Raw genomic sequence first — 23,741 nt, forward strand, 5'->3', positions numbered from 1 at the left:
AAAAAAAAAAAAAAAAGAAAGAAAGAAAGAACATGATAGAGTCTGCTCACAGTTCTTCCCTGCTAAGAGAGAGGACCTATGCTGAAAGACCAGGATACAATACATCCAGAGCACCCCATCCTCTACTAATGGAAAATACTGGCCCAAAAATGTTTCTCTGGCTATTATTTTCTTTTTATTTTTATTTTATTTTATTTTATTTTACTTTTTGAGACAGAGGCTCACTCTCTCACCCAGGCTGGAGTGCAGTGGCACGATCTCAGCTCACTGCAACCTCCACCTCACAGTTTCAAGTGATTCTTCTGCCTCAACCTCCCGAGTAGCACCATGCCTGGCTAATTTTTGTATTTTTAGTAGAGACGGGGTTTCACCATATTGGCCAGGCTAGTCTCGAACTCCTGACCTTGTGATCTGCCCGCCTTGGCCTCCCAAAGTGTTGGGATTACAGGCATGAGCCACTGCACCCGGTCCTCTGGCTACTATTTTCTTAGACCTTTTGTCTTATCCAGTATTCAGGTCAGAATGATGCAGTTTCAACTCTCCTTAAACCCTTTTCCTATTTGCCCTGAGAATACTGGACAGCGGTGCTCACAGGTGCAGCGTTTACCCCAAGATAACTTTACCATGACATATCTCGCTTTTATTATTATTTTCACATCACTCCACTATATCGACTTTGGAAACAAAAGACATCATTCTCTTTATAGCATTCTGTTTTTAGTAGTGGTATTTCTATTTACAAAATATAGTAATTCTCGATTGCTGAAAATGTCAAATCCTAGAAAACATAGCATTCCTACGCAGGATGTTAATGTCGTTCTTGAATGGTTGTTGGCCAAAGATTCAACTGATGAATCCAGTTTCTCTGAAATAGACGATTCTGATGATTCAGATGATTGTGATGTTCTGTTTAGAGATAACTCCAAGAACAGGTTTTGTTGTTGTTGTTGTTGTTGTTGTTGTTGTTGTTGTTGTTTTGTTTTGTTTTGTTTTCTGAGGCAGAGTCTCACTCTGTCACCCAGACTGGAATACAGTGGCACTGTCTTAGCTCACTGCAACCTCTGCCTCCCGGGTTCAAGCAATTCTCCTGCCTCAGCCTCCTGAGTAGCTAGGATTACAGGCATGCACCAGCACGCCCAGCTAATTTTTTTTATTTTTAGTAGAGACAGGGTTTCACCATTTGGCCAGGCTGGACTTGAACTCCTGGACGCGTGATCTGCCTGCCTTGGCCTCCCAAAGTGCTGGGATTACAGGCATGAGCCACTGCGCCCAGCCAAGAACAGTTTTTATATTTTATTTTCACATTGGAAATCAGATTAGGCCAGGCACGGTGGCTCACACCTGTAATCCCAGCACTTTTGGAGGCTGAGGTGGGTGGATCACTGGAGGTCAGAAGTTTGAGACCAGCCTGGCCAACAGGGTGAGACCCCCGTCTTTACTAAAAATACAAAAATTACCTGGGCATGGTGGCACAAGGCTGTAATCCCAGCTATGGGGAAGCTGAGGCAGGAGAACTTCTTGAACCTGGGAGGTGGAGGTTGCAGTGAGCCAAGATTGTGCCATTGCACTCTAGTCTGGGTGAAGAAGCGAGATTGCATCTCCAAAAAAAAAAAGAAAAGAAAACCAGTCAGATTAGCTTCAGCCTCAAAGAGCATGCTTATGTAAAATTAAAAGAGGGCTGGCAGAGAGCTGAACTTTTTTTTCTAAGTGGGAAAAGAGTTAATTTAATCACACCTATCTTTCTATAAACGAAAATGATATAAATATCAGAACTATATTTTCTGATCTTACAAAGGGAGTGTTTTATAGGAATATGGAGAAAAATGTTTGGAATTGGGACTGTTTTAAAAGATCCTTTCTAAATACAAGATAGGCCACTGGATTTTAAAGTAATGGTTTAGTCGCCAGGTGTGATGGCTCACATCTGTAATCCCAGCACTTTGGGAGGCTGAGGCAGGCCAATCACTTCAGGCCAGGAGTTCAAGACCAGCCCAGCCAACATGGTGAAACCCCGTCTCTACTAAAAATACAAAAATTAGCTGGCGTGATGGTGGGAGGTTGAGGTAGGAGAATTGCTTGAACCCGGGAGGTGGAGGTTACAGTGAGCCAGATCACGTCATTGTACTCCAGCTTGGGCAACAGAGCGAGACTCTGTCTCAAAAAAATAATAATACTAATAAAATAAATAAAGTAACAGTATAGTGCATTGACGTGGTGTCAGACTCAAACAGGCCTTTAATCCATTACCGCTTGCTGAGTTTCAGTGTAATATGAAGGATATTAGTGGACTATCCATACTTAATTGGAAAGGCCATTAAAATACTCTTTCCTTTTCTAGTAACATATCTGTGTGAGGCTGGATTTTTTTCCTATATACTTCAACTAAAACAACAGATTGCAACAGATAGAATGCAGAAGCAGATATGAGAATCCAGCCATGTTCTATTAATTTAGAGATTAAAAATTTACAAAAATGGGAAATAATGCTACTCTTCTCACTAAATTTGTTAAGAGTATAAACAGGTCCTGACGCCAAAAGTTTCAGAACCACTGCCTTGGAATGAGGAACACCACACGATAAACTCCATCCCTGCGAAGAGTTCGTGATTGACGTTGTGGCTCATTTTCAAATATGAAAGAACAAATGAAGATACTCAGAATTTGAGAGCAGTGTCTAATATGAATGACAGAAGCTGAAATCATCAAAAAGGGAGCTCAGCAGAAAACAAAGAACAGGAAAGAAAAGTACAAAATCATTATCATCACCATGGCATCTTTGGAAATAAGGGAAGATTTTGCACCCATGAAATAAGAACAGAAGCATAAGCAAGAAACATCCAAAAAGCATGTTTTAAAAAAAAACAACTTTGAGGCCAGGTGCGGTGGCTCACACCTGTAATCCCAGCACTTTGGGAAGCCAAGGCAGGTGGATCACGAGGTCAGGAGATCGAGACCATCCTGGCTAACACAGTGAAAGCCCGTCTCTACTAAAAATACAAAAAATTAGCTGGGCGTGGTGGCGGGCGCCTGTAGTCCCAGTTACTAGGGAGACTGAGGCAGGAGAATGGCGTGAACCCGGGAAGTAGAGCTTGCAGTGAGCCGAGATGGTGGCACTGCACTCCAGCCTGGGTGACAGAGTGAGACTCCGTCTCAAAAAAAAAAAAACTTTGAAATTGAAAATCTGATGATTGAAACAAACAAAAAGTCAATACAAGAAATGGGGGAAAAAACAGACGGGAAACAAAGTGGAGGTCTCTCCCTACCAAAAAACATGGAGCAATAAACAGGAAGATAGAAAGTAGAAGAGGAAGAATAAGGAAAATTAACATATTAAACCAGGAGATCCAATATGTGAATAATAGGAACTTTAAAACTGGAAGAAAGGAAATATCAAAGACATAATTCACGAGCAGAGATTTTCTTTTCTTTTCTTTTCTTTTTTTTTTTTTTATATGGAGTCTCGCTTTTGACATGCAGGCTGAAGTGCAATGAGCAATCTCGGCTCGCCGCAATCTCCGCCTCCCAGGCTCAAGCGATTCTCCTGCCTCAGCCTCCCGAGTAGCTGGGACTGCAGGTGTGCACCACCACACCCGGCTAATTTTTGAATTTTTTAGTAGAGATGGGGTTTCACCATGTTGGCCATGCTGGTCCCGAACTCCTGACCTCAGGTGATATGCCCGCCTCGGCCTCTCAGAGTGCTGGGATTATAGGCGTGAGCCACCACCCCCAGCCAGGAGCAGAGATTCTCAAGTGTTTTGGTCCAGGATCTCTTACATGCTTAAAAATTACGAAGAACCCAAAAGCCTTTTGTTTGTGTTTTATTGTGTTTTGTTTGCCACGTGAGAAACGAAAACTGAGAACCTGTTAAGATATCTATTTATTTAAAACTAAAAAAGAAACAAGTCCACATATTTCTAGAAAAATAATTTTACTACTTTTCCACTAAATTTTTTTGTTTGTTTTGGAACTGTTTTACATTTTACAGATCTTTTATTGCCTGACTTACTAGAAGACAGCTGAATTCTCATATCTGCTTCAAGTTTCCGTCTGTTGTGATATCACACGTCATGTAGCCTCTGGAAAAGTTCACTGTACTCTCATGAGAGAATGAAAGTTTAAAAATTTAATAATGTCCCAGTATTTTTTATGAGGTCCAACCTTGTGGACCTCCTAAAGGGGTCTCGTCTCAGGAATCCCAGGGGTCCTTAGACCACACTTGGAGAACTGCTATCCAGATCATTTCCCAAATTTGTACATTGGCTCAGTGCATGAAAAAGACCCACCCAAAGCCTGTTATCACAAAATTTTGTAATTATGTCAACTAAGAGAAACTCTAAAAGCTTTCAGAATGGGCTGGGGATCAGAATGATACTGGAATCTCAATAGCAGCATTAGAACCTATAAATCAACAGATAGACAAATAGCTCCCCAAATACTCCAAGAAAATTACTTCCAACCAAGACTTTTATATCTACTGACATTATTAGCCAAGTGTGAAGGGAGAACATTTTTGAAATGGGAAGAGTCTCAGAAAGCATACCTCCTGTTACTCATACTCAGAAAGCTATTGCTCAATTTTATAATCTCCCAAAGGAAGGAATACATTGGAAATGGCAATACAGGAGACTAGCGAAGGCTAGCATTAGGATGGTGTTGATGAAAGAACCAGCAGGCCTGGAGAGCAGCCTGTCCAGGTTGGAGCAGAGGTCACCAAGAAAGAAATGCAAACCATAGAATATATATTTGAACACAATGAGACAAGACTTATACTTCTGGCACACAACTTGCTAATAAATTAATGGTGTTTATCTTGAAAAAAGGAAAAAAATAAGAGAAACAATTTTAACTCCAGGGAAAAATGGTTCTCTAAGAAAGGAAATGAAATCATGGTATACTCTAAGACTAACAGGGCATAATACTTACATAGTCTTAAAGATGTAAATTCTGACATTTAATCGAATCAAATTACATAACAGAACTAGTTGAGAAGGCTGGGCACGGTGGCTCACACTACCCAGCACTTCAGGAAGATCACTTGAGCCCAGGAGGACCTGCCTGGTTGACAGAGTGAGACCCTGTCTCTAAAATTAAAAAAAAAAAAAGAGAGAGAGAGACATCTTAGAACTATTGAGAAGACAAAAGGGTAAGTTTGGGAAAACTGAGAAGTAAATAATACCTAAAACTGAAAAATAATGAGAACACATTATCAGCATGCTTCGAGACATGGACCTTCTTAGAGCAGAAACAGCCTAAAGAATCAAAAATGCTTCTGGGCAGTGCCCATCGAGAATGAGAAACAGAGAACCAGAAACTGCTTGTTTTTATCATAATTCCTGTAGAACTACTTCACTTTTTATTAAATATATAACATATGGCTCATTAAAATAAACACTTAGCATAGTAAAGTGTATATTAATATAACTCATGTGGAGTGCAATTTAGAAATGTGTTAACATTTACACTAAGAATATTCTTTGACCCATCAATTCCATATATAGAATTTTATCCAACAGTATGAGATTCATTGAATTAATTACAGTACAGTCACACAATGAAGTATTATGCTGTTACTTAAAATAATGATACTCCCAGTAAAAAAAATAACGTGGGTTTACATTTGAGGAAAGATATTTCCCTCCCTAACATATCTTTCCTTTAAAACACTATCTCTATTATAATTTTGTATTCGTTAGTGTGATATTTCATTGAATGCCTGACTCTTCCAATGGATTGGAAGCTCCATAAGACTAGAGCCACGTAGTCCCCAACCCTTAGGTCACAGACCAATACCAGTCTGTGAACTGCGCATGCGCGGGATCTAGGTTATGAGAATCTAACCATAAGTGTAATATGCTGGAATCATCCCAAAACCATCCCTGCAATCCAGTCTGTGGAAGAGTTGTCTTCCACGAAACCGATCCCTGGTGCCAAAAAGGTTGGGGACCCCCGAGAGCCCATATCTCACTTTGCTCACTGATGTGTTCCTAATCCTTTACACTATACCTGGGACCCAGGCAGCTATTTGATGTCTGAATGAGCATCAATGAGCATTCATGTAGATGATGACAAATGTCTGCAAAACTTAAAGGTAGGCAGGGCTTAGCTCTGGTGGGAGAACTACGGGTTCGACCTGGGTTTAATCCCCTGCTCCAGCATGACCTTGGACAAGTCCCTTACATTGTATCATTGTATCATTGTAAACATTGTATCATTGGATACAATGACAGCAGGTCCTCAGTTATCCAATTATATGATTCCTTGTAAATGCCATGGAAATGTTTAAATTTTTAAATTATACAAAATATACTCACCCAGAAGACTACAATCTAATACTTCCTGGCTGTTATTTTTTTTATTAGTGAACTTCTGCAAGATTTGGAAAACTGTGAAAATGATCCTGTGGCCATAGCAGAGTGTTTTGTGTCCAAGGTAAGCAGGGTTCATCCTTCTGGGCCAACTGAGACAGATACAGAGTACAGAATTTTTCATTTTAAAGTTAAAATGACTGGTTTGTTTCATATCAGATAGAGTTAGCCACTGATCTTTCTCTGGTTTGTTTGAGTAGCAAAAATGTATTGTTCCTGGAGCCAGGGAGACACTAATCGCGTAGTTTTTCTAGAACTTGTATAGTAACTGAATAATGTTACTCTTTGCTGGGAAAAACTTAAAGCTTGGGAGGGGACAGCCCGGAGTAGAAGAATGTTAGAAAAATAGGCCAGGCACTGTGGCTCACACCTGTAATCCCAGCACTTTGGGAAGCTGAGGCGAGCAAATCACCTGAGGTCAGGAGTTCGAGACCAGCCTGGCCAACATGGTGAAACCCCGTCTCTACTAAAAATACAAAAATTAGCCAGGTGTGGTGGCATGCCTGTAATCCCACCTACTCGGGAGGCTGAGGCAGGAGAATCACTTGAACCCGGGAGGTGGAGGTTGCAGCGGGAGCCAAGATAACGCCATTGCACACCAGCCTGGGCGACAAGAGCAAGACTCTGTCTCAAAAGAAAAAAAAGAAGATGAATGTTAGAAAAATATAAAATACCACTAAACTGGTTTAGTTTAGTGAAAGTGAAAGTTTAGTTTTAGTGAAAGTCCAAGAGAATCTAAATATTTTACGTATAATATATGTGGCACCAGCCTAGTCTCTACGATTATCTTTAATATAGATAATTATCTTTTGAGGGATAGAGAGAAGCAGAATTAATCTCCTACATTTTAAAAAACGTACTCTTCCACTGTTTTCTTAAGCTGCATCAATGGTTTCGAAAAATACAAGGAAAGGATTTGACTTTCAAAGCTTAAATGACAGTGAGCTCGTGCTCTGAACTGGAATAGGAGATGAAATTCTGAAACCTACCCGGCGAGCCTTTCCTACATTACTTTCTCAGCATGCTACCTAGTATATAGAGATTCCTGTCTTGTTTAAATTATCTTAAACATTCAACAGCTTTTGTTTGGAAAGCCTTTAGCAGAAATTGTTTTGCAGCAGACTTTCATGTGGTTTCTGCAGTTGTAGTTTGAAATGCACGAAGGTTTAATAAAAGTTCATGATGGCGCTTTGAGACCCACTGGGAATTAGCACTGTATTTCGAGCTCCGGAGTCGGGTGTGAACTGGGAGATGTGGTTCCAGTCTGACTTGGCTCCGGACTGTTCCACAGGGTCATTTCTGATGGCGGCAGATCCATCCGGATGGCTTCCAAACACAACACCCTGGGTTTTATTGGAGCAAAGTTCCTTAAAGGCAATCCGTGGGCTCGTATATAAAACTCTCCTGACTTTGTGTGTGTGTGTTCACATGTAAAATGTTTGTGCACACACGTTTACCCCCATGTGTAAGCTGAAACTTACAATCCTTTTCACAGTTGCCTGTGTCAAAATTGGACAGGGATTTGAAAAAAAAGAAGAAAAATGAAAGAAGGCGAAATGGGTAAAAAGATATGCTGAGTATATCAAAGGAGATATGTTAGAATAACCACAGCACATAAACAACGTAGAAGCTTTCGGAAATGTTTGGGCTTTTACTGGTAACTGTAATCACAAGTTGATTAAAGATGTTCCAGCGTATGCTTAGCTCTCGCTTAATTATTCACATAAAAGTTTGTTTATGTGCCATGTTGCCAACTCCCAAATCTTCCTTTTCATTGTAATATTGCCAAGTTTAATTAGAAGACTGACTTAAGCACTCTGCATTTTCGCATGGAAACGGGGAATCGTGAGGGAGTGCTGGGCTCAGGCACTGCCTGCCTTTCACTCAGCACCCTGACATTTAGAAGATGTTACATCTTCTGAAACACAACCAGCTGCTCAACTCTAGGGAGGAATGGAAAATTGCTTTAATTGGGAGGCCATTAATGAAAGAAGTGAAGCTGACAGTTGACTTCTGCTTTTATCTGAACCACTGGGGCCTGCACAGAGATTCATCTTTGACCTTGCTTACTGTCATGGTATGTGTAGGTTACAGAAGTCCTTATCAACAAATGGAGAACATGGTCGCTTTTTACCTGATGCTCATAGAAGAATGAACACACAGTTCTCTCGAAGGACAGAAATTAAAGTTTCCTACTGGGCAGGCCAAACCTTCTTCCAGTAAACATTTGTCTGTTTTAGGTCTCTGGAAACACCTAGAATGGCTCACTTTGCTGCTTTTACAAACTCCACCTTCACATCCGTCCCTCATCTTAACTGGCAGCAAGGCTGACCCAGGGCAACGTTTAGGAGGGAGACAAAGTGTCTTTAGAGCCTCAACCTCCCCTTAGCTGCCTACTCTCCCTCATTGTGTTGTGTCTACCCTCTCTCTGTTAGTGCCTTCTTCCTTTTAGAGCCCAGGAAGTGTGTGTGCACACACACACATGCATACATACACACACACGCACACACACACACGAAAGCATGCACATGTACCACCCACTTACTAAAATTATCCTCAAGGAAGTGTGGATATTGGATAGTCATATGATTAGCGTGAATTTAAGTCAAAGTTACCTTACCCATATGCTATTTACATATTCAGTCTTTCTTGTAGTGTCCAGTGAAAACTTCTCAGGAATCAGGGAGAGGAGAACCCTGTGGCAGAAGAAACCCTAAAATCATACATATTGCTTTACTTTGGCTCCCTATTCAATAAATATTTGAAGGACCCATGTGCTTGATTGGTCAGCACTGATTATATCATATTTTGGCTCTTTCATAATTAAATGTCTCATTTTTATGTCATCTCTAATTACACTTTGAAAGATTTGAAGAACTAGAAGGAATATATTTTCTTGTAATTTGTATGTATTTGTATAACACATTCCCCTAAATCCTTCTAAGTGGATTTGGGGTGGCATATTTAATAAATAATGGTATCTAAGTAGGAACTGTTGATTTTTATGTGAAACCGTCATTTTTAAGGTCCACAGAGCTTCACAAACCTAAGGGCAAACTTGCATTTAATTCCAATTAAGGACATATAGCTGATTTAAATCAAAACCCTCCAATTTAAAATAGGAATAGAGCCATGATATCACAGAATGCACAGAAATTCAGTCGTGCGTAAGTCATGAGGTCTTATGATAGCTGGCTACAAGTAGGTCACTATATTATGCAATGTCAACCTATTTTCATTGAAGCCATTGTTTTCTCATTTGTATTTTAAATGATCTTGCAGGTCCCAAATTTTAAGGAAAGTCAACTTGATATTGTTCTATTCCAGGTTGAGTATAGCAAGAGGCAGGAAAGAAAAAGCAAGAAACTCAGAAAGTATGAGCCAATCAGAGAAAAGTCCCCATTTGGTACATTAGCTTGCTCACAGACCTTGGGCAAGTCACTCTGGCATTTTCATCCATGGAGCCAGGGCTGGCTTCAAGAACCCATAAGCGAACTCAGGTGCACAAAGGGGCCCAGGTTGATTCTGTAGCAGTCGAGGTGTTTGCCTGGTCTCCTGGGGATGGTCATTGCCATGTGAAACTGCAGGCCCAGGGCTGGTGGGTCCTATACTTCTTCAGGAGAAGCTAGAAATTGAAATTTTTTTTTTCTTCTTGAGACGGAGTTTCGCTGTTGTCGCCCATGCTGGAGTGCAGTGGTGCGATCTCGGCTCACCATAACTTCCACCTCCCGAGTTCAAGCAAGTCTCCTGCCTCAGCCCTCCGAGTAGCTGGGATTACAGGCATGTGCCACCACACCCGGCTCATTTTGTATTTTTTTAGTAGAGATGGGGTTTCTCCATGTTGGTCAGGCTAGTCTTGAACTCCTGACCTCGGGTGCTCCACCCGCCTCAGCCTCCCAAAGTGCTGGGATTACAGGCGTGAGCCAGCGTGCCTGGTCAAAATAAAAATATTTGTATCTTTCAACTTTTAAACGTTGGCAACTAATTTAGACTTTTTAAAATCACGTGCTTGAAAATTTGGTACAATGCTTGAAATGTTGGCAAGGCCATGGGGAAAGAGATACTCTCGCAATTGTAGGAAAAGAAAATGGCACGGCCCCTATGGAGAGGAATTGAGCTGTGTATCTAGCATCTGAATTCACCCTTTCACCCATCAGTCCTACATCGAGAGATATATTCCAAGGATACACTGACAGAAATTCATGTAAGCATAATACTGTTTAATGTTTGTTACTGCAAAAGACTAGAAACAGCCAAATGTCCCTAAACAAGAACCTGTTTGAATCAACTTTGGTATCCACATAATGAAGTACTGTGAAGCAATAACAGCAAAGAATATCTTGGCCAGGCATGGTGGCTCACGCCTATAATCCCAGCACTTTGGGAGACCGAGGCGGGCAGATTACCTGAGATCAGGAGTTCAAGACCAACTTGACCAACATGATGAAACCCCATCTCTACTAAAAATACAAAAAATTAACCAGGCGTGGCGGCAGGCACCTGTATTCCCAGCTACTAGGTAGGCTGAGGCAGAAGAATCACGTGAACACAGGAGGCAGAGGTTGCAGTGAGCTGAGATTGCACCACTGGACTCCAAGCCTGGGCAACAGGGTGAGACTGTCTCAAAAAAAAAAAAAAGAAAAAAGCCTTTATACACTCCTCGGGGAAGGGAGTGGATAAAAGTGTGTGCACAGCACTGTGGTTCCCAAAGTGTGGTCCTGGACCTGCAGCATCAACGTCACTTGGGAACTTGTTAGAAATGCAGATTCCTAGGCCCTACTCCAAGACCTACTACATCAGAAACCCAGCAATCTATGTTTTAACAGGCCCTCCAGGTAATTCTGATACTCAAGTTTGAGGATCACTGGTATAACATTTGTTTATATAGGAGATGAAAGCCTGTAAGATTAAAAATTGATTATAAAAAATTGATTAAAATTGATTAAAAATTGACACAGGAATGGAGGGAACAGACTAGAAGGGAAAAGAATAGAGGTTAGCCTTCTTCAGAGGCAGGGAGCGGTGGCTCACACCTGTAATCTCAGCACTTTGAGAGGCCGAGGTGGGTAGATCACTTGAGGCCAGGAGTTTGAGACCAGCCTGGCAAACATGACAAAACCCCATCTCTACTAAAAAAAAAAAAAAAAATAGTATATATATATATAATAATATAATCGTAGTATATAGTTAAATAATATATAAAACATATATTATATATATATTATATAATAAATATATAAAAATATATAGATACTTCTTTTAAAATATAATATTTACGGGCTCAGTGGGACTACAGGTGTACGCTACCACACCCAACACATTTTTTGAATTTTTAGTAGAGATAGGGTTTCACCATGTTGGCTAGGCTGTTCTTAAACACCTGGCCTCAAGTGAACCGCCTGCCTTGGCCTCCCAAAGTGTTGGGATTATAGGCATGAGCCACCGTGCCTGGACTAAAATAAGGAAACTAAACAGAATACCATTGTTACACTTAAGTAATTCCATAACATCATGAGTTTCACCAGTCACTATTCATATTTCCTTTTCTCTTTTTAAAAGATTTTGCCTGTTTGATTTGCAAATAAAAATCACACTGAGCAGGCTGGGCGCAGTGGCTCATGCCCAGGAGGCAAAGGCTGCAGTGAACCAATATTACAGCACTGCGCTGCAGCCTGGGTGACAGAGCAAGACTCCATCTCAAAAACAAACAACAACAACAACAACAACAAAACACACCACTTCCTACCTCTGTCTGCTGAGAAGTCCTAGAAATGATGATTACCCTACAGCAAGAGTGTCCCTGATCCCCAGACTGTGGTCTCCCAACACTGTTTCCTGCCAGAAGGAATAGGGACTCCATGAAGAAGGACTGTAGGGCACGAAATATACAAGATAGTCTGGAACATCTTGTCACACCAGGAAACAAGCTACAAAACACCATAGGCCAGGTCATGAATGCTCAAGAAGGGGCTCCTACTAGCCAAAAATGGGATAATTTGAACATCAGTGAAGATAATTAACTGAAAACAATGAAAGCTCATTAAATAGGCCCATATTAATGAATTTGCAGTGATATTAAAACACCAAATTGATCACATTTGCATGATGCTGGAGAATCAATGCATTATTTTGAAAATTAAAGGAAAGAATTGGCTGGGTGTGGTAGCTTATACATGTAATCCCTTACACTTTGGGAGGCTGAGTCAGGGGGATCACTTGAGCCCAGAAGTTTGAGACCAGCCTGGGCAACGTAGCAAGACCCTGTTTCCATAAAAAAGTTTAAAACTTAGCCAGAGGTGGTGGCATGCCTGTGGTCCCAGATACTCTGGAGGCTGGGGTGGGAAGATCACTTGAGCCCAGGAGGTTGTAGCTGAAATGAACCATGACAACACCTCTGTACTGCAGCATGGGTGACAGAGCAAGATCCTGTCTTGAAATGAAAAGGAAAGAATTAAGCATTTATTCTGCCTTTCCCACACAAACCATAAATTGCAGAGTAACCAAGAGTTAATATAAGGAGGTTCATTTTATGGAAAGATTCTAGCTAATAAATAAGGAATAAAGTATTAGAAATACCACTGTTTCCCAAACCCTAATAAATTAATAGATCTAGCCAATAAGTACCAATGGTTGTTAGCATCACAGAAGAGAGACAACCAGACTTTATGTCTATTGGACTTCCCGATTCCATTAGACTTCCATTGTACTTCCATTAGAGGAAGCACAAAATAGCCACTAGTGTATTGTGCCAAATTATGGAACCTAAATCTGAGCAAGTCTGTACTAAACCAGTACGACTATAATGGACAGGGCATATTAAATGAAACCAGGCTGGGCGTGATGGCTCACTCCTGTAATCCTAGCACTTTGGGATGCCAAGGTGGGTGGATCACTTGAGGTCAGGAGTTCAAGACCTGCCTGGCCAACATGGGGAAACTCTGTCTCCAGTAAAAATGCAAAAGTTAGCCAAGTGTGGTGACGCATTCCTGTAATACCTGCTACTTGAGAGGGTGAGGCAGGAGAATCACTTGAACCTGGGAGGCAGAGGCTGCAGTGAGCCAAGATCATGCCACTGCACTCCAGCCTGGGCAACAGAGTGAGAATCCATCTCAAAAACATAAATAACAAGGAAACTCTAAGGATGTCATCAGTAATACTGGAACTGGGGCTGTGCAGCACAACAGTATGGTTTCTTCAACTCACTTGCAAAAGGAAGAAAAATAGGGGAGAACTGAAAGATTAAAAGAGACTACTAAAGCGATAGCAACCATTTGCTCTGTGTGATTTTTTTTTTTTTTAAGACAGTCTCACTCTGTCGCCCAGGCTGGAGTGCAGTCGCGTGATCTCGGCTCACTACAAGCTCTGCCTCCCGGGTTCACACCATTCTCCCGCCTCAGCCTCCCAAGTAGCTGGGACTACAGGCACCCACCACCACACCTGGCTAATTTTTTGTATTTTTAGTGGAGATGGCATTTCACCGTGTTAGCCAGGATGGTCTTGATCTCCTGACCTCGTGATCCACCCGTCACGGCCTCCCAAAGTGCTGGGATTACAGGCGTGAGCCACCACGCCCGGCCTGCTCTGTGTGATTTTTATTTGCAAATCAAACAGGCAAAATCTTTTAAAAAGAGAAAAGGAAATATGAATAGTGACTGGTGAAACTCATGATGTTATGGAATTATTTAAGTGTAACAATGGTATTCTGTTTAGTTTCCTTATTTTAGTCCGGGCACGGTGGCTCATGCCTATAATCCCAACACTTTGGGAGGCCAAGGCAGGCGGATCACTTGAGGCCAGGCATTCAAGACCAGCCTGGCCAACATGGCGAAACCCTATCTCTACTAAAAATTCAAAAAATGTGTTGGGTGTGGTAGTGTACACCTGTAGTCCCAGCTACTCAGGAGGCCGAAGCAGGAGAATTGCTTGAACCCAGGAGGCGGAGGTTGCAGTGAGCCGAGATCACACCACTGCACTCCAGCCAGGGCAACAAGTGAGACTCCGTCTCAAAAAAATAAAATAAAGTCCTTATTTTAGAGATGCATGTTAAACTATTTACAAGCAAAATGATGTCTAGAATTTAATTCAGGATGATGGGGAAGCAGAGGAGCAGCCGGGGGCAGAGACAAGGAGTTAATGATTATTGAGGTTGGACGATGGAAACTTGGGGATTCATTATACCATTCTGTCTACTTGAAACTTTCCATTAAAAAAAAAGTTTAACCTAATTCCAGTTGAGGTTAACAGGAAAGATTCTAAGTAGAGATTTTAGAATTTAAAAAAATTAAAGCATTAATGCTGCCAGAAAAATAGGCACTTAGGGTCACATGTGAATCTAGCATTAAGCGGTCTAAAAAGTAAAAGAAAGTAAAAGTTAAAAAAAATTGCAGAATATGAAACCCCACCAAAATAATCTGTGGCTCTTTTTCAAAATATAATTTCAAGGCCAAGCATGGTGGCTCATGCCAGTAATCCCAGCACTTTGAGAAGCTGAGGCGGGCAGATAACTGGAGACCAGGAATTAGAGACAAGCCTGGCCAACATAGCGAAACCCCATCTTTACTAAAAATACAAAAAATTAGCTGGGCGTGGTGACGCATGCCTGTAATCTCGGCTACTCGGGAGGCTGAAGCACAAGAATTGCTTGTACTGGGGAGGTGGAGACGGAGGCTACAGTGAGCAGAGATCGTGCCATTGCACTCCAGCCTAGGCAACAGAGCGAGACTCCATCTCAAAAAAAAAGTAATTTTGTTTTAGATTTTGCAAGAGCTAGTAATTCATTGGCCTTGAATTAGTTATTCTGACTGACGGTCTTACCATCAAAAGTTCCGGCCACTTCCTCTCCCTGTCTACATACCTCTTTTCTTTGTCAGTCTAGGAAAAAATTGTGAAAGACATTGAAATCCACCAAAGTCGGGCATGGTGGTGCATTCCTGTAATCCCAGCTACTCGGGAGATTTAGGCAGGATAGTCACTTGAACCGGGGAGGCGGAGATGCAGTGAGCCAAAATCATGCCATTGCACTCCAGCCTGGCGAACGAGAGTGAAACTCCGCCTCAAATATATATATATGTAGAAATGTTCAAGGCCCAAATGCTATTTCTTTTTATTGTTTTCAAATGAATGTGTCTGTGCTTTGTTGCCTATAAAAAATGTCTTCTGTTTCCTTGCAGAGTGAAGAGTTCCACATTTATACCCAGTATTGCACTAACTATCCAAGGTATGGATCAAGAATGGGACAAGAGTACTTTTGCTCACGTTCACATTGTTTCAAGTCAGCTGGTGCAGTACACATGGTTGTTAGGTGTTCTGTGCCTGGCCTTGTGCTGAATAATATGGGAAGAATGCAAAACATGCTGAGAACAGATTATAGGGGCACCCAGATATGGATCCATCTGGGCTTTGGGGCTCCCTGCAGAGCCAGTGTGGGGAAAAATTGAGAAAGTCTATGGAGAAACCAAAAAGATGACTAGGTATCTCCGAAAGGAAACTAAGCAAGCTGTTGCATCAGGGTAAGTCTTGCCTGCTAGCCCTTTTCCGTGCGTGTCATGTTTTTAAGAATTTTGGAAACACTGCTAATGAGTTTTTATAATCTAGGTGGGGAGAGAACAGGTTCTATTTTTTCCAAATAAATTTTACGAACTATGTAAGTTTAAGGGAGTTCAGAGGAAGGACAGATCATCATAAGCCTAGATGAGAAGAGGGGCTTCATCATCTCACCTGGGTTGTTGGTTCAGTTTTTCTTGCATTGGAAATCAATGTCACAAGGGCCATGTAGGAAGCATCCTTGGTCAATGTATTGACCATTTCAGTAAGAGAGTTGGGCCTAAGATGATGGGCTACAACTGTAGGAATTTCTTTTTTTTCTCCAGAAGACATCTATTGGGCCCTTACTAATTCCTAAGCACTGTACTAAATGCTGTAAATACAAAATACTAAATTTAACTTTTCAAAGAAATCCAGAGATACTGAGGGATTTTTTTTTTTTTAAAGCAGAGCACCCATCTGGGTGCCTGGCCCCTCCTAGGTTCTTCATAAGTGCTAGTTCATCATCATCCCTGCCCCTTCCCCATTTCATGGATGAAGTAACTGAGGCTCTGATAGGTAAGGTGATTCTCTGAGGGGTGCATAGCTGATGAATGCCCCAACCTGGATTTGAACCAGGGTTTCTTCTCCGACTTCTAAGACCTCGTGCTACTATGAATATGTCCTTGTAAAAGTTGCTGAAACTGTGATTCTCCCCCTGCCTTTTTATTTTCCTTTTTTTCCACATGATTAGCAGACTTTGAGTTATGGATTGTTTTGTTTTGTTTTTTTGAGACAGTCTCACTCCACCACCCAGGCTGGAGTGCAGTGGCGCGATCTCAGCTCACTGCAACCTCTACCTTTGGGTTCAAATGATTCTCCTACCTCAACCTCCTGAGTAGCTGCAATTATACCGCGCCCTGCCAGACTTTGAGTTATCTTAAGGACCAGCCAGGAAGAAGAGCGCTAGGGAGACTTTACACATTCTGTAGCCAGTCTTGGTAGACAGGTCCCTGACGATAAAGTGGATGGTGGGATCCACCGAGAAGAGAAGCCAACAGGCTGAGCCCTGAGTGTTACTTCTGGAAGGAAGAACAAATAGGTTCCCTGCTCCCCACTGTCAGCAGTAACCTCGGAAAGCCAGTGTAGATTAAAAGACCCAGGATGTTGCTGCATGTGGTGGCATGCATCTCTAGTCATAGAGCTACTCAAGAGGCTGCGGCAGGAGGATAACTTGAGCCCAGAGGCTGGGGCAGGAGGATAGCTTAAGCCCAGGAGTTTGAGGCTACAGTGAGCTATTATCGCACCACTGCACTACAGCCCAGGCAACAGATCAAGATCCTATATCTTAAAGACCCAAGAAGCAGCCAGGTCCAGTGACTTATGCCTGTAATACTAGCACTTTGGGAGAGCAAGGCAGGCAGATCACTTGGGGTCAGGAGTTCGAGACCAACCTGGGCAACATGGCAGAAACCCGTCTCTACTAAAAATACAAAAATCAGCTAGGCGCGGTGGCACATGCCTGTAATCCCAGCTACTTGGGACGCTGAGGCAGGAGAATCCCTTGAACCTAGGAGGCGGAGGTTGCAGTGAACTGAGATCACACCACTGCACTCCAGCCTTGTTGACAGAGAAAGAAAGACTCTGTCTTAAAAAAAAAAAAAAAAAAAAAAACCCGAGAAGCCAGAAGTTCAGAGGCTCAACTTACTCATGGCAAATACTTTCCATGGGAGGATCCTTGCTTTCCCCAGTTTCCCCTAAAAAAACAAAACAAAAAATAAATAAATAGACCCACATGCATATTAGAACATTTATTATACATCCTTATCTGTAGACCCACCCATAGTTAATTTACATGGTTTCACTTAAACAGTTTTCTCTCTTAAAGGATTTGTTTCCATCTTAATGCTGAAAACATCAGGAGATTGCAGGATGCCCCAGCTAAATCCCATGCCTCTAAACCAAAAGCCAGCCTGCCTCACACACTAACTCAGAGGGATCACAGAATCGGCCCTCAACTTCTCCACAAAACTTCTTCCTCAGGGAAGGGAAAAACGTTCAGGTTCTGAAGAATCAACGAAGTTCCGGACCCAATTATGAGAATCTAAAACGATACAGGAGCTTGTTTGGGGAATTGTGTTTGTGTAAATTTCATTATAAACATATCATTTGAAGAAATAACTTCTTAATTTAAACTTCCAAAATTGCAAATTCAGATTTTGTGATTTACTAAGAAGAGTACAAAATAAAAACAGACTCTCTATATGCTAGGCTGCCTCAGAGCCAGGGAAAAGGCAAAATCATTTGCGCAAGGACATTTTTAAGAGCTTGTCATTCATGGAGCACTGTCCCAAGCCTGGTGTATGTTGGCAGGAAATAGCAAACAATACCCTTGCCTTCAAGCAGTTTCTGTTCTTTTGAAGGTCAGATGCAACTAAATGCGATGGTGAAAGAGCACGTTCTGGAAGATCAAATAAATATAAATTAACACAGGACCAACTCAGTAATGTGTAATAAAAGCTCAAGGTTAAGGATAATTTTCTGGAGAAAGTTGTCTTTTTTTGGAGTTAGAGTCTCGCTCTGTCACCCAGGCTGGAGTGCATTGGTGTGATCTCAGCTCACTGCAACCTTTGCCTCCCGGGTTCAAGCAATTCTCTTGCCTCAGCCTCCCAAGTAGCTGGGATTACAGGCACGTGCCACCACACCCATCTAATTTTTGTATTTTTAGGAGAGATGGGGTTTCACCATGTTGGCCAAGCTGGTCTCGAGCTCCTGATCTCAAATGATCCACCCGCCTCGGCCTTCCAAAGTGCTGGGATTACAGGCATGAGCCACTATGCCTGGTGAGACAGTTGTCTTTAAAAAAAAAAAAAAAAAAAAATTAAGTCTGACTTTGAAGAAACATGTTAGCAGAGAGGTACTCAAAAGTTGTTCTCAGTGAAGAAGACGTCCATTTCTTGCCCAGTTGTGTGGTTTTCATATTCATAGAGAAATATTTTAACTTGTCTGCTTGTGTCCAATCAGCTTGCTCTCTCAGACCCAAAGTTCCTTTCTCCCACTTAACAAGCCAAAAGTGCCAGGTGTTTCAGCCTATCTGACAATTTTCCTTCCCCCTTTGGAGCCAGGCTGATGATATTAAATGTCGCAGGCACATCTTGACAGTGTCCACTATCTTCATACCAGTCACACGTCAGTGATTTTACTGTGAAGAGACACAAGCTCCCACACTCTGTTCCCCAGAGAGGGGCGCAAACCCGGCCAGGTCCTTGTCCTCAGATGCCTGCCTGTGCCCAAGACTTCCAGGAACCTAGAGCTCAGCATACTCCTAATTTGTTGCAGGTTTTTACCCTTAAGCAAGAGCCCAAGCCTTTAGGTGGCCAAAGCGCTACAGAACAGCCGATTCTGACTCTAAAGAACCTTAGAAACATTGTGGGTTACACGATGGAGAGTTTTGAAATCTTGACTCAAGGGGAAAATAATGTGAATAGATTTTTCTCAAAGTAGATTGGCACAAAAGGGATTCTAATGGTTTAATTATGAAACTTCCATTTAACTTCCTCACCGCCTTATTTTCTTGTTTGGCTCTATCTGATTTTCTCAATTAATCCTGAAAATGTTACTGACTTAGGGAGAAAAGGGCTGAAATTATTCCCACCTGCTTCCTTCTACATTTTGAGAACAAAAGATTTTTAATTTACATGTGTGTGACTGCACAAGCCATTAGCTTGCTTTGTGATATGAGCATTGTTTCAACCATTGCCTTAAGATATTTTGGGGCTATCTATGCCCAGCACCTCGGGGGGATCTGGGTTGAAGGAATTCTAACCCACTTTTGGAACACCCTGATCTGAGGCGCACTCCATAGGAGCAAGGCTATCTGGCTTTCCCAGAAGCTGTATTATGTGTAAGGATAACGATTTGGAGGTAGAAAGGGAGACCTGTTCAAAGATTCCCCCAAGGGAAGAGGTCTCTAAGGAAGGCCACCACATAGGGTCACAGTTTGTGCATCATATAAAAGGGGCCAGCAGAGGGGGTGATAAATGCTCTGACAGGGAACCGGATCTTCTAGCAGGAAGGAACTCCTTTTTCTTAGTAAAAAGAAAGTCTGCCTACTCTTTATAATCTAACCTGTGGAAATGGAATACAGACGTGCTGTGTGAGCACTGCACAGAGATATGCAGATAGGGCACAGCTAGGGGCTAAAATCCCACTCAGATAAATTTTGCCAAGCCATGGACCCTGGCACAAGGCTGCGTCTCCTAGAAAGAAGGAACTTGTTCCTTAGAAGCCATGAGTCCAGGGTGCCACTGCCGCTGGGTCCAGTGCCTTTATCTAATTCCCAGAGGGACCCCTTTCTCCAGTTTACCTAAAGGCGTGCTGATCTGGCTGCAACTCTGGAACTACCCTACCCATTTTAGAGCAGTTACACTTGTAATGGCATTTAAAACTTGAATATCCACATAAAGCATTACAATTTAGATAAAAACATGGATTCTTCCTGCAGATCCGTGGCTGTGCTAACAGAGTGCATGAGGAACAAGATACTGGCCAAATTCTTCAGGGAACGTCAGGAAACTCTGAAGCACTCGCTGCCTCTGGGGTCCTATCTCTTGAAACCAGTGCAGCGGATTCTCAAGTATCATCTCCTTCTGCATGTAAGTTTCTGCCTGGCGTGAGCACTTTCCAGGGGATGGGAGTTTTGTGTGTATATATTAAGTTTGGTGGAAAATAACAGAAAATGCTGTGGACATATGGAAACATTTCCCACACTCATATTTCACAACTGACTAATCTGCTTTGAGGATTTGGAGATATTTATATTCTAGGCCTGTAGCCCCATTGACAACAGCCAAGAGAAGAGATTAATCTTAGTTCTGATTCTGATGGGGCTTAGGAGTGCCTCGCCCTGTGCACTGACAGTTTCAGGCAGGGAGCTATCATGTAAATGGAAAACAGATTTTGTAATGTTTCCATCAGCCCTGATTCAGTAGGCAATTGGAAAGGAAAGCTGTTTGTCATAGATTGGCTTTTGTATGGAGAGCAAAGAGAAGGGGCTAAAAAGGGAGAGGACAGATGAGCAGAGTCATAAGTGACCTCCACGCTGGGCTTAGCGTCATTTCAGGTGTCTCTCCTCTTATATTATTTTCCACTACTTTTACAAAATTCAAGAAGGCTTTAGAAACAAAGATAATCATATCTCTTAAATTCTTTTTTCTTTTCTTTTCTTTTTTTTTTTTCTTGAGACAGGGTCTGGCTCTGTTGCCCAGGCTGGCATGCAGTGGTGTAATCACAGATCACTACAACCTCCACCTCCTGGGCTCAAGCAGTCCTCCTACCTCAGCACCCTGAGTAGGTGGGACTCCAGGTGTGCACCACTATGCCCGGCTAATTTTTTTGTATTTTTGGTAGAGATAGAATGTCACCATGTTGCCCAGCCTGGTCTCAAATTCCTGAGCTCAAGCAATCCTCCTGCCTCAGTCTCCCAAAGTGCTGGGATTACAGACGTGAGCCACCACACCCGGCCTCAAATTCTTATTTCTTACCCTCCAAAAAAGTTGATGCGAATGAAAAAAAAAAATACCTATGATAGTAGGTAATTTTCATTCTGTAAGTAGGACTTGCTTACTTTTGTAGCAGGAGAAAGACAGTGCAGTGGAGTGGCTAGGAACAGGGCTCTGGGAAAGACCGCCTGGGTCTAAATCTTATCAATTGCCCACATTACTGTGACTCACAGGCATTTGATAAAAGTAAGCTATTGTTTTTTATTATTTTATGATACATTAAAATCCCCTTTTAAAGGAATTTTAATTCAGAGTTCCTCTCCACATCAACAGGCCTGCAGTTTACAGGTATCTCTTTTTAAGTGATTCCAGGTTTCTAACTTGGATAATTATTCCAGGTTTGTTTGGTTCATATATATTTAAAATTTCAAGAACTTTGTCCATCTTTACTAGCAATTTCTTTGCTTCGTCTGTTTGCCTGGGTGGCTTATCTTTGGAGAATCTTATGTTCTCTGAAGTCACATCGGGGATATTATTTTAATTTTTAAATTGATCCTTATGACCTCTTAGATTTAGTGGGATTTATTTGCGAAATCAGTGTCCAAATAACTCTTAAATAAGATTTGTCTCAGGACACATCTCTGCTGAATTCTGTTAATATAACGTCTAAGACGTGTGTGTCCCAAAAATCTCTAATATGGTCTTCTAGACAGTGAGATGGCCGTCAGTCAAAAGGAAAGTTTAAGATCTCAGTTAAGCGTGTGAGACAACAAGTCAAGATCCTTACAAAAAGTTAATTAACAGGAAAAACAGCCTTTATCCTGCATATTAAGGGCTGGCAATGAAGAAAAAAAAGTGGTTAGATTAATCCAAAACTGACTTCTGGTTGCTTTTGAAGTGTTTTCTGTTTTCATAGATGATTAGAGGGCTCCCTCTATGTCATTCACATCCTTTCTTTTTCTTTTCTTTTTTTTTTTTTAAGATGGAGTTTCTCTCTTTTGCCAGATTAGAGTGCAGTGGCACAATCTCAAATTGTGCCATATAAAATAATGGGACTAATCTTCAAGTTATACCATAACATTTAACCTCCACCTGTTAGCTGATTATGTATAATAAATGTAACAAGAACGATCTAATTGATTAGTATTTTCTTACTGTTTTAGGCACTAATATAGGATTACTGTTATTGTTGTTTTTAAGAAGGCAATAGTTTCAGTTTAATAAGCACTTATTTACCACCCAGCTTTGTGCTGGGCACTGAGGAGAGATAAAGAATCAAAGGAACTATATACAATAGTCTGTATCTTTAGACTGTTGAGGATCAAGGGACAAGTGTCTTACGTGCTCAGAAGAATTAGAACAAAGATCCTGTCCCTCTCTCATGTTCCTGGGATTGTGGGCCTCCAGTGGTAAGATGATTGCTAATGTAACATACTTCTGACCATCAGAGAATTGAGTGCTGTAAACCATGAGATCCTTCTCAACACTCTGAAGGATTGTCTTTAGTCCACTTCATTTGGCCTTTAAAACCTTGTCAGTAGGAAAATGTGCTAAAATGCCTACTTGCTATAGAGATCGTTTTGTAAAGATAGTTTTCGCTATATTTTTGAGTCTGTTAAATATTAAGGTCCTGTATGAAACATTTTGCTTCCTAAATAAATAAGGGAAAAAATAAATATGCATTTTATCTTGTAAGAATGAGAACTATATTACTGAGAACTTTTTAACATTGGCCACCAGGAAGCTCAGAACTCTACAGCTATAAAATCAATTCCCACATCTGTTATAATAACTGTAATATCACTGTGATACTCAATGGGCTACATGCATGTTGTATTTTATCATGATTATCCTGGAATTCTATTCCACTTTTATCTTTCCTATCCCTTTTTTTTTTTCTCCTTGTCTTACCATTTTGTTGCAGGTATTTCCAGCCTCAAAATCTTAAAGAATGATGGTAGTCTGTCAATATTTTATCAATTAATTATTTATTTATTTTAAGGCAAGAGTCTCACTCTGTCACCCAGGCTGGAGTGCAGTGGCCCAATCTTGGCTCACTGCAACCTCTGTCTCCCAGGTTCAAGTGATTCTTCTGCTTCAGCCTCCCAAGTAACTGGAAGTACAGGCGTGCGCCACCATGCCCAGCTTATTTTTGTATTTTTAGGGAGAGACAGGGTTTCACCATGTTGGCCAGGCTGGTCTCGAACTCCTGACCTCAGGTGATCCACCCATCTCGGCCTCCCGAAGTGCTGGGATTATAGGCGTGAGCCACCACACCCAGCTGGTAGTGTGTAAATAAATAAGTAAAAATAAAATATAAGGAACTAATCATAGAGGTGGCATTTGTTTCACT

At 41.6% G+C, this 23,741-nt stretch overlaps 1 protein-coding gene across 9 annotated transcripts in view; it reads left to right on the top strand.

Moving 5' to 3' along the window:
- PLEKHG1 (pleckstrin homology and RhoGEF domain containing G1) overlaps window positions 1-23,741 on the top strand; it is a 249,421-nt gene that overhangs the window by 188,581 nt on the left and 37,099 nt on the right. For all 9 annotated transcript variants that reach the window (XM_017887627.1, XM_017887628.1, XM_017887629.1 and 6 more), the window contains 3 exons: window positions 6,360-6,429; window positions 15,536-15,582; window positions 20,392-20,542. In XM_017887627.1, the coding sequence (XP_017743116.1) occupies window positions 6,360-6,429; window positions 15,536-15,582; window positions 20,392-20,542 (268 nt within the window). The remainder of the gene's footprint in view (window positions 1-6,359; window positions 6,430-15,535; window positions 15,583-20,391; window positions 20,543-23,741) is intronic.

The sequence above is a fragment of the Rhinopithecus bieti genome, unplaced genomic scaffold (assembly GCF_001698545.2).
Source record: "Rhinopithecus bieti isolate Rb0 unplaced genomic scaffold, ASM169854v2 scaffold_16097, whole genome shotgun sequence".
In the NCBI taxonomy this organism is placed as follows: Eukaryota; Metazoa; Chordata; class Mammalia; order Primates; family Cercopithecidae; genus Rhinopithecus; species Rhinopithecus bieti.